Here is a 12,163-nt window from a genome sequence, read left to right as displayed (position 1 = left end):
TGTGTTTGTATCTCTGAGAGCAAGGAAGTGCATGTACACATGTATGTGTGGTGAGGGTGGAATAGCACCACCAAGGGAAGGTGGGAATACACATAAGAGAGGGAGGGAGGGAGGGAAGAGATGATTGCAAGGAATTTTTTTTCCATTTCTAATAAGCAATCTGCTGAAAATAGAAACAACTGCAAATTCATTTTTGCTAAATTTGTTCTTTTCTGTAGGAAAAAGATTGCCCTGGCCAAAAATATCCACAGCTACAGTGAATCTGGATTAAGCATATGAGTGGTATCTTTTTCAAAAAGACACTTTGCATCTCATTTCATGGGCCTGATACGTCAATACTGAAACTAGATACCATAGACCATTGATTTCACTAGGTCTACTCATGTCAATTAAGCGATGAGCTAGTGGTCCCAAAGGCACTTAAGTATTCTGCCATACTTATGCCTTGGCACTAATGTACCATATACACTCATGTCAGTTGTTTTTTTTTTTTGTTCCCAGAAGGTAAGAGAAACTGATACATTAATTTTTTAATTTTGTGATTACTATCATTTTTCCAATGAAGGTTGCAGATAAATTCTGCTCTGCATAAGATGGATGTAAATACATAGTATTTCAAAGAAATTTATTGTATCTCGGTGGATATCTATAGCTGGTATGAAGGAAAGTCAAGTCCAATCCTAAAGTTTTGGCTTTCTTTTATAGTAGTATTGTTCTAAAAAGTCCCATTGAGGATTTCTGAGCAGATCTTATTAACTTCTCCAAGTATTTATTCTGAAGCCATGCTGAAAATCCTACAGCACAATGATTGTCTTTATGGAGTAAGAGCCTATACTTCCATCTAATTCCCCACAGTAATCCTTGTAACACCCTTGTGGAGGAGGGGCCACCACAAAATAGAACTACACAGTTATGTCATTAGCCTCCTTCTAGAGAGACATAGTCCCCCAAGAGCCCAATTCATGGACTTTCAGCAACTCTCCTACTTGGCTCTCCAGAGAAGCTGGAACCAGCCTTCACTAAGATGTTTCAGTCTTCTTTATAATACAATAAATTGAATTACTCAGAGATTCCAAGACCACAAACTTCGATAATTTCCTAATGGATGTACTGAACATAAATCTCTCATCTCTCAGAAGATGATGTCTTTTAAAATTATGAATAGCAAAAATTTTCATATGTAAAAATATGATGTTGCTTTTCCAACTAAATACTTCCTCAAAAATATGAAGTCAGATACTAAATTATAAAACTGTTTTTCCCCCAACTGAACCTTTGAATAGACAGATGACTACCCTCTGATTATCCATGAGTCCTACTATAAAAAGACAGAAAAGTCTCTTCTAGTAAAAACACCCACTCATGGCCAGCAATGTGTTTTTAAAGAAGGCAATTATAAGAATCAGTTTCATTTAGGTTATGTTAGTGTAATGAAGCAGCATCCTTATTTTTTAAATCAATAGCTCCTTCACTTTCACTCTAAATGTATTTAGAACCTAGAATTATTCATTCATATTAGTATGTGGTTACTGAAATGGATCTGATGGCAAATGCATTTTGTGCAGACCTCACCTCGACCCTAAAATTACAGTCTCCAGATTCTCTTACTTTTGTGACAGAGCTTGTGCATTTTACAGAAAATAGGCAGCCCAACATCTAAGTAGAAACTGCAATGCACTTGATTAATTTTCAACCATGAGAATATCACACTGTGCATGTTTGACCAGGAAGCTGAACTCAGCAGATCTTAGTAAGGACACCCTGTGAGATGTGTGAGAACCAGCCTTGCATACTTGTAACATACATTTCTACCTAGCAAATTCTCCCCAAAGGAGTGTTACCTTGTGTTCAGTATATAAATTTCAATATAAGCAATCCTCCTGTTACTATAGTATTGCCCAAAAAAGATAAAATGTCACTATTTCCTACTCTGAAGTGATTCTGCTGAGGGGCTGGAAGAATGGATCCATCAAGAGGTCCAGACAAGGATCTACACACTTCCTCTCTGAAAAGGCTAGCAGGAAACTATTGGTTTATATTGACTTAAGGCTGGCAATGCATGTCTTAATAAAATGAGGTAATAGAAGCTCTTAGCAAGCTAGTATAAGGCCTTTCTCAAGAAACCATTACCTAGATGACCTGACCAAATAATCAGTTGTTAGTTTTTTGATTTTGCAGGACCTGGATTTGTTTATCGTAAAAGCAAATTCTGCAAAAATACTTTCTTAAAGAGAGATTTTTCATGCAAGGCAGGTGACATGTTGATAGCAAGATGTTAACTGTGTAAGCTTTTTCTAGTCAGGTTGGTTTTCCTAGTCTATTTCACAGAATCACAGATTTGCTTTTTTCCCCCCACAAATTTCCAGTAACTGGATACTTAATTCATCATATATTTTAATTTTATTAACAAAATTTTCTAAAAAAGAAAATTAAATGAAAGAGGTAATTAGTTGAGTAATGTGCATGACTCAAATGGCTCTCTAATTACAAGTTAGTCTAACGCATTACTTTGTGTTTTTCTTACTGCCTGCCATTCTTTTACAAGGAGACAATGTTTCCCAGTCATCTTGGGAGACACTAGGTTTTTATTGCAAGAACATGTGTATTAGATCATACATACTAAAAGCGAGTATAACCTACGCTGTCGTGCACTCTCTCATGCAGTGCATAATCTAAGTGGAAGGTTCATGCTGACCTGTAATCACTTGCTACAAATTTAGGTCTTCCTGCAACAGCAACCTCTATATAGGTTGATTACTTCACCTACTGCACCCAGCAAAAGGGCCTAATTCTGTTTTCAGAGATGCACACACAAGTGTCTTATTTTAGGTAGCAATATATGCACATACCAACAGCACTATCATATTTAATTTTTTGATAACATGACTGTCATGCTCTACCGGCATCGGTATCTAAGTCAACTCAGTAAAATGGTACCTTATTGAGCACACGAAAATCCTCGATCACATTTCTGACAAGAACATCTCCTTTCTTCACACAAAATTTTACAACCGTAGTAGAGTTGTAGTTCAATAGGAAACCAGATTTGCTATATGAGCCCTACTTAAACACATTAACTCTTTTTGCTGTAGTATTAGCTGAAGTAAATGTAGACTTATGTTTCCTCTAAAATCTATTACCAACAACTGATAACAAGGGAGATTTTCCTAATATCTACTGACAGTGACTTCAGCATTCTCTAGAAACACGTCTCATAGAAATTCAGCCTCAGAACAAAAAGCCAAGCAGTTTCCAACACATTACACAAAAATTGACATTTGGAATACAATTTGTGACCTAGCAAGTAGAATGTATCTTGTGATTCCACAAGCTTCAAAATCACCACAAATAATTCAAAAGTCTAGGCTATACATAAAAGGTGTCCATAGTGGTAGCCTGTGTAAGACCAAATTTTCTACTTTTATCAGATGAAACAGAGGTATCTTAGCATGTTAAGCTTCCTTTGTTATTTCACTGTTGTGACATCCTCAATGACTTCCAACAATAGGAAGTTGTATGCAGCCCTGCCTCAGAGGAAGCACAGCTCTTGTGCTCAGTGCAAACTGTGCCCAAGGGTGCAAAGGTTGAATTCAGCTCCTGTACATCCTCCCCCTCGTCTTCCCTGAAATAATTATTTTCCATGATTACTAAGGCAAAAAAGTAGCACCATATAAACATCTATTTTGTTCTTTTTTTCTTATGATTTGAGACGTTTGCATAATGAAGACCAAGATCTCTTTGCAAGCACTCCCAGTAAATTAATGAAACAAGTAGAACTTAGTAAGGAAAGTGAACAGCTTACTGGCAGAACATATACCCAGTTTCCATTAGCAGGATAGAAAAATGAAGCACAACAAAACTAGTGTAAATTCTACTGTTAATAGAGGATATACTGAGATTATATGGTATGTTATGTCAAATAGAGGCTGTACTCTAATTTTGTACAGATGGTCAATTTAATACATGTTGTAAAAGAATAATTTAACAGCAGCTTAAGGCTTTTATTAAAACAGATCACGAAGTGCACCCATCTTTCAGTCAATAATCTCTTGCACATATGAATATAAGGCAAAACAGCATGAGCATCCTAACTATAGATTTACAGGAAAGAGGCTCCATAAATTTTATGAAGTGTAGCCTAATATTACAGAGCAATAAAATACCAATAACAGAGACAAACTTATTTCTCCTGACAACAGTAAAAAAAAAAAAAGCAATCATTTTCATAATAGACCTTGTTTGGGATGTTCATCCAGCTCTTCTGTATTAAAAGACATATAGTTCAGTTGTTCATTTTAATGATTCTGCAGTAGGACAATGCAAATTTGTTGCATCTTAATGCAAATCTGTTGCATCTTAAAAATCTCTCCTAAAAACAACATTCCCAGAACCAGGAGAATCGGTACCTGTGCATTTAATTGCAGTTCCTAATTAAACTTCATGGAACTCGCAATCCATTTACTACTTCAGAAGTGGCTAAGCTTGTCATAAATGACAAAACAAAGAAACTCTTCAACTTTACTAACTGAGAACTTAATTTAATTATACAGTTACCCCAGATTTTATTTCCTTCCTCTGATAATATATGCTGAAGTCTGCACAGGATAAACGGAGGCTCTGAACGATGAGCAGTTTTTCACGGCTTAAAGGAAGCCTGAGATTTATGCCAGAAATATAAGCTCTGACTACTGGAACCTCATGTACGTACTAGGGCGCTCATCGCTCACTGCATTTCTGAATGAGGCACACGTTTTGCCAGCACAGCAGAGAGAGGATTTATTAGCACCGCTAACAGCCGAAATGCCTGCTGCTGTCGCAGCTGAAATTTCCCTTTCTAAAAACACTGCTGCCACGAGAACACACAAGTAGCGACGCCTCCTCACCAGTATCTATAAATAAATAAATAAATAAAATGAGAAGAAGGAATACAGGGAGTCCCGATTTTCCCTCGCTGCCTTAGCCCCCGGCCAGGTCCCCGCGATCCGGGGGCGAAGCGCGGCCGCTCCGCGGGGCGCGCAGCGCGGGGCTCGCCCGCCCGCGGCCGCCGCTGTCCGCGGTGCTGACGGGCGCTCCCGCCGCTGTCCGCGGTGCTGACGGGCGCTCCCGCCGCTCCGGGGCTGCCGGGGTCCGGACCGGTCAGCCGCCGCCGGACCCGGGCAGCCGCCGCCTCCCGCCACAACAGGTGCGCCGCCGGGTGCAAGCGGGTTCCCACCGCCGTCCCGCCCGCCCCGCCGTCCGGCCGCGGCCGCCCCCGCTCACCTGCGGCGCGGAGGTGGAGCAGGAGGCAGAGCGCCCGGAGGCAGGCGGCCGCCCGCCGCCGCATGGTGCGAACTGAGGGCAGCCGAGCGCGGAGAGCCGAGCGGAGCCGAGCGGCGCCGAGGGGAGCCGGGCAGCGCCGCCACACCGCGTCCCGCTCCCCCCGCCCCCGGCAGTGAGCATGCCTGGGAGCGCGCTGCGCATGCGCACCGCCGCGCGGGCGGGCGGCCGCCCTCACCTGCCTCCCGTCCTGGCGCGGGGTGAGGCGAGGGGCGAGCCCGGGCGGCGGGGCGGCTGGGATGGCCGGGATGGCCGGGATGGCCGGGATGCGCGGCCTCTGACCGCGGGACATGGGGTCGCGCAATAGCCGCGGGGAGCAGCAAGGTCCAGTAGGACCGGCGAAAAGAGAGATCTCCAGTTCCAGCGGCATGGTCGGGGAGGAGGCGAGGATGGGTGGCGGGGGGTGATTTCCTTCTCGGCTTGCAGCCGGAGCGGCGTTCGGGGCTCCTGCTGCAGCGGAACGGTGGGGATTGCATCTCCCCCCTCTTGCGGCGCCGAGGAGGCGATCTCAGGAGTTTGAGATGCTGGGAGGACTTCGACGATGTCTGGGTTTATGCTTGAGGTCAGGTAATCCTACTCTTCAGCGTGTTGTGAAACACGTGTGTAAAACAAGCAGTTTGCAAAAACTGCGTGATGAAAATCACAGCTGATAAAGAAATAAAGAAATAAGCACTGAACTCCAGGCAGTGGTTCAGACCAGGCTGATGCAACACCTACTCAGGAGACACTTCGGGAATTTGATTACATGGGTATCAGAGAGCAATGCAAAGAGGCCAAACATGAAGCAGCCCTGCAACATGGTGATTTTCTAAAGTTGAGTTTAATTGATGAAAGGATTTGCTGAAGAGCCACCATGAGAGCCAGTGGTAGATGTGTCACCCAGCAAGTGATCCATCTGCAGGAGCCTGTTACTGGATATGGCAAGCAATGTATATGTGTGGTCAGGTCTGCGGCTGAAATGATGTGCCCTAAGTAAAAAAATAGCGAAGGAAATTGACCGTGCTTGCTTGGCTCTAACTGCCTTTAAATGAGCTTTTGTGCAGAAATTTTCTTCGTACAGAGATGGGAAGGAGTGCGCAGGCCCTGCTATCTGGATGCAACTGCATGTGTGACTGTACATATGCAAACGAGCTTCCTTTGGCAGCCCCCACACGGCTGTTCACACACGTATAGGCAGTCAGGTCGTTCTCTTGACAGCAGTGTAGGTGAGAAAGGCTTGGGTTGGAAGACAGCGCTCAGTCTTGAGTTCTGCCGGAAATCGGGAATTAATATGATCAAGGGGATTTTTCAACAAGGAGTGGTAATTTTAGTCCTGTCATTTCAGTCATATCTTTTGTAAGTATTGTGCCTCAGATATCCTGCTAAGCTGTGAGATTTCTGCTGCTTCCTCTACTGTGATGATAATTTGCTGTGGGTATATACAAATTAAAGCACATCCTGTTCCAGTTTAATCCTATTAGTCCTGACTAGTAGAAGTGACAGCTAGAAGAAGTGAAAGAAGTAAGTCTTGTCCGTATGGTGCACCCCACTTGTGCCCCTACAACTTCAGTTCCTACGTGCCCAGGGCTCAGAGGTACACATATAGCAAAACCAACTAGAGGACTGTATTTACTTTCCTCAGTGAGTTGTACAATACCTATTACAATTTAGCCAACTCCTAGGGAGAGATTAAATAAAAATTTACTTTCAGTCCTCTGATGTTTTGTAATTTTTTTTGTCCACAAGTGCTCACCCTTGTGTGTTCTAGGTAAGGATTTAGGGTCAAATATGTCAACAGGATAACTTCACTGAAGCTAATGGTATTGATTTTTCCCCATGTGGTTACAGATGAGGCAGCTGTGGTTTCATATGATTGAGTGCTGTAGCAATATCTACTCACCTCACTTGCAGAGCCCTAAGGCACAAAGACCAGATGACTCACCACTACCCTGTTAAGGAGATTATTTTCCACTGGGGAAATGTCTTAAGATACTGTTGTGAGCTCACATCCAAGAAAACATTTAAGCTTCCAACTCACGCACAAGTTGAATTCAGTGTGAAGCTAAGACTAGACTAAATAATTTTCTGAAATTTGTATCAATGCATCCTTTTTAAAAGATAGTCTTGTTAATGCAATATGGAAGCATTACTATGGAGTGGGAAGTTGTTACACAGAAAGTAAGCTAGAACATGTTGCATCAGTTTGAATTCTCTAGCTTCACTGGTTTTTAAGTTTATTTCCACACGTAGAATGCTATATTAACACAGTGGAGATCATTAGTGTGTGACTTAGTTCAACAAAACTGAATTAAATGTTCAGCTGAACATGACTAGTAATTCCAAGTGAGGTAAATGGTATGGGATATGGCTATTTCTTTCCAATATTTTTTTTCTACAGTACCTTCATTTCTTCTGATATGACATATTGAACATGCTTCTGAGAAGTCACACTTGATGTTGGTTACAATTAAAAGAGAGCGATCTAAGTGTTTTCTAAGTGCTGTTTTCCTCCTATCACATTGACTAGACCAACTTCCTTGTCTGGGAATTATTTTGCACTAGGCTTTCATTGGCAAATTGCTTTAAGAGAAGCTAAAACAATGAAAGGCAAATTCAAAACTGATCTTTAGTTTAAGAACCAGCAATATGCAGATTATCAATCAGGGAATGTATCTGAAGGAGAGAGAATCACATATTTGTCTGACATGAATAATAAGGATCCTCATATCTCTTGTCCCTTGACAAGCTTCAGCAAAAAAACTGAAGCAGTGTTTTTTAATAAATTAAAACAGGTTGGAGAAGGAGGAGGAGGGCTGAAGAGGAGGTTATATGCATAGATCAAAGGATTCTTCAGAGACATAAATGCAAATTAGAAAAATAACTACTTTTTGGTGAGTGCATGTGTGAATATACAGCAATCTCAGCAGAGGAAAACTCATGGCATGTACAATTAGGTCTCACACTAAATGATGTTGCCAGGATTGGAAGAGGACTTCTTTTTATACTTTGCAGAAAGGTAACTGCTACAGGAAATGTCAGGGAATAGCATGTGTCCTGGGAGATTGCCAATGGGCAAAGTCGTAATTGCACCGATGCAAATGTATCATTTTCCCTAATGAGTATTGTCAATACAGGATTACAGCCTTCTAAAGTGGTTTGAGACCCTCCAGTGTATTTTTGGCATAATCTCTAATATAGACATGCAAAACTGACACTGACTCAGCTGCAAGTACAAAAACTTTGATAGCGAGGAGGGGGGAAGAGAGAGGATGCAAGGATATTTTAGTCTCTGAGCTACTAATTTCTGACTATGTGTGTAGATCTGAAACTTCAGGACCATTATTCAGAATTTTGCAAGACCATATTATACTTTTTATATAACTTTTTAAAAATTTTTCTAAAGTTGTTGACTATAGCTCAGATGGAAACAATTCACTCCTGTTTGATGGAGCTGTTGGGAAATAATCAAATGGATTCAGGCTGACTAAAGGCTGCCTGTTAAAGACACAAGGCAGATGACTCTTAATCTGCAGCATGAGCAGCTAAGTACTAAATGAGACCTGGTATAGTGCCAACCAGTACTGAGTATCTAATAAATACATGAGTTCTTGCAAATGGATTTAGCCATGGCTCTCTGTCCAGGTCCATTCAAAGTAAGTATGTGGAACAGGCAAGGTACCATGCCATCATTTTCTCAGATTTAAAATTCTTCACTCTTTCATGCTATTCATACCATAGGGTAGTAAAATTATCATGCTCCAATATTCTACAAGGGGCATCAAGATTTATAAAGTCAGGTACTTTAAATTACTTAAATTACAACACTGACAGAAAAAAAAGATATAAAAACAAGTTGCAGATTATCCTTAAAAGACCTTTAGTCAAGGTTAGGAGTATCTCTCTTGAAATATACTTATTTGTATAGTCACTTATTTTATGTCAAAGTAATTTGATATTATATGCCTTTCTCATTAATTACTGGTAGAATACCCACATATATGCCTATGTGTATACTAATATGCATTTAAATATGGAAGGCAAGTTACCCTTGGTTACTAATGACTACATAGTACATCTCTAAATGATGCCGTATGCACAGTACAATTTATATGCTAAATGTAAACTTCTCAACACAGAAGTACCTAAATTTGTATAAAGATAAGTGCATCAGAACTTGTGCAACTCTGATCAAACCCGTGGATGTCAACTTTAGGTTAAAGTCAGGTTCAGGTAAGATGAGGGAATCTGGGCATTTGGCTATTTGCAATATTAGCCTCAGATGGTTTACTCTGATGTTCTATTTCAAGAAGAGTAGCATTCCTTAAAATAGGAAATAAAAGAGAAATCAGTCAAAATCTTATTAATTGAATATGCAATGTTGTCCAAAGTTGTCTTTCTCAACAACTATCGTCCTAGCTCAAGACCAAATTTCACATTCAATGAAATCAAAAAGGTTTTGCTGATTTTTTTTTTTGTGTATGATTTTTTTTTATTTGAACGATTTGAATGCCTATTGGCTTTTGACACAATGTTTCCAGAATATATTTGCAACAGGATAAGAGGTTTCAGTGCATCAGAAACTGCAGCACCTTCGACTGGATGAGAAGAACATGAAGAGCAGGCTGTCATCTGTCAGTATCTAATTGAAATTCACGGAACATTAAGGGATAGCAGTCATAGCAGTTGTCCAGAGCAAATAACATGTAAATATCTTGTATAATTAATATTCAACCTGACACTGTTCAGAGATTCAATGGGTAGAAAAAATTTTCATTAATTATTTTTCTTTTGGGTATAATTTGATTAAGTTTTTATTAGGCACATGACATACTGTAATTGTAAGATCAAAGTAATTGCTCTAGCTGGAAAATTTAGGTAATTGGTAGGACTCTGTTATCTGCTCATGTCCAGTGAAGTTATACATGCCTGTGCTAAGGAAGAAGGTACATGATAACCCCAAGACATCTCAAGTTGGCCCTGATTAAATCTCTGAATATAAATATCTCTAGATATTTTTTAAAAGGTTAGTAGTTGTTTTAAAGTATCAGATCTTTACCTTTCTACTCACATAGTTCCTTACACACAGACAACCCCCTGAAGTTCATGGGTACCCTAAAATCATCTTTTTCAGTGGCCAGTCAAAATCAGTGAATGAAATTCCACATGGACCAAGAACCATTTTAGAACAAAAGCTAATTTACTTTCATTCCAAGTCTAAGGATATTTCTTCAGCCTTCCCTTACCCAGGATAAACCCACAGAATAATGCACATAATATTTGTTCTAAAATATCTTTCAAATCATTTCCCTCTGGGACAGAAGATGGGTAAATGAATGCTATCAGGAAGATGCTAGCTATGTTGCTTAATATGATTCTGGAAGAAAGACCAGTCTCATATTAATGAATTGGTATAAGCTGAACAGTATGGGTTTATGAATTTGCAGCATACTCCTAAATCTTTAATGACATCATATATTTTCTTATAAAAAATACTGTTTCATGGGTGGTGATTTGTTGGTTTGGGGTTTTGGGGGGGGTGAGGGGGGAGAGGTTGTCTGCTTTTTTTGCAAGTTTAAACCAGAAAGCTGCAGCCTGTAATAAATTAATATCTCACTTTAATAATACATATAAAATATGTATAATACAATATTTAAAAAAGAGATGTTCCAGTTAGATATACTTTTAAAGAGAGCAATAAAGGAATCATGAAAGAGATAAAAATCTAGTATGCACATTTAAGAAAAATTAATTATTTATGGAAAAATATTCACATTTTAGTCTACAGATTTGGAAGTATTTTTATGAATTATGAGGACTGTATGGAAATTTCCTAGCAAGCCTAGATACCCAAGTTCACATAGTTACGTTGAGAGTTAAAAATGTTGTGATTCAAAAATAAAACACAATTTCTTCTTTAGGTAAGAGGCTACAAATAAAAGTTTCAGAATATTTGCAATTTCTAAGTGTCTAGGATCCTGGCATCCTCCACTAGAGAGTGCTTTTCTTCTCTGGCTTCTCCTAAGGCCTATAATTTTTAAAAATTTTATATTAAATTTACCATGTTTCTTTTAAAGAGTTTGTCTAATTTTTTTGCAACTAACTTGACTCTACCTAGTAATGCCAAGTGGCACCCATTGAAATTATACTATCTCTAATATATCCAAGTTTTCAATGGACTGTAAGAACCATTCTGATGTCACCATGTATCTTTTGATGTTACTGTAAAATGTTGAATAAAATTTGACAAAGTTGTAAGAACTAAAATTTTGTCTGTGTGTTTTTGAGGGTTTCTGGAGGCAGTGACAGCTGTTTTGAGTTGGAAGCAAAATTCCCTCAAAATTTCATCTGCCCTGAATATTATTGCATTCTAGTTGCTGGCTGGAATGCTCATGGGCCATTCCATCAGACCAAAAGTGTGTGATTTATTGCAAAGGTAGGAGGGATTCGTTTCAACTTCTATTCTTAGCAGTAGGGAGCCACAATGTGTCAGGGAACACAAGGAACTCCTTCTTCTACCTATTCCTGTTTAGTAGGGAAGCTCAAAAGGAACTATTGAAACAGGTATGAGTGAAAAGGAAAATATTAGTAACATGAGACACAGCAGACATTAATACCGTGGTTCAGTCTGACTGCAAAAGGAAAAACTGAAGTACAGAAGTCAACAGGGGAAAACATGAGACTAGACAAAAAGTGGTCAGGGAAACAGAAAGAGATGGCAATAGAAGAATGAGGGTCTGTGGACAGTAAAGTAAACATTCTAGTTTGGAAAAGAATGCCAAGTACTTTGTGGGTTGAAAAAAACATGTTCCAATTTGCTGAGCAGCAAATAATTTTATTCAAACAAAGAAGTAAATGAAACCCCCCTCTG

At 39.7% G+C, this 12,163-nt stretch overlaps 1 protein-coding gene across 1 annotated transcript in view; it reads right to left on the bottom strand.

Annotated features, from left to right (window-relative positions):
* PTPRR (protein tyrosine phosphatase receptor type R) overlaps positions 1-5,382 on the bottom strand; it is a 134,730-nt gene extending 129,348 nt beyond the window's left edge. The window contains exon 1 of the mRNA XM_033058310.1: positions 5,260-5,382. Coding sequence (XP_032914201.1) covers positions 5,260-5,323 — 64 coding nt within the window. The 5' untranslated portion in view covers positions 5,324-5,382. The remainder of the gene's footprint in view (positions 1-5,259) is intronic.
* Positions 5,383-12,163: the final 6,781 nt, after the last annotated feature.

This window comes from Catharus ustulatus, chromosome 4 (assembly GCF_009819885.2).
Source record: "Catharus ustulatus isolate bCatUst1 chromosome 4, bCatUst1.pri.v2, whole genome shotgun sequence".
Taxonomy (NCBI): domain Eukaryota; kingdom Metazoa; phylum Chordata; class Aves; order Passeriformes; family Turdidae; genus Catharus; species Catharus ustulatus.
The sequence above is the reverse complement of the archived record's forward strand: the minus strand, read 5'-3'. Positions and strand labels throughout refer to the sequence as shown.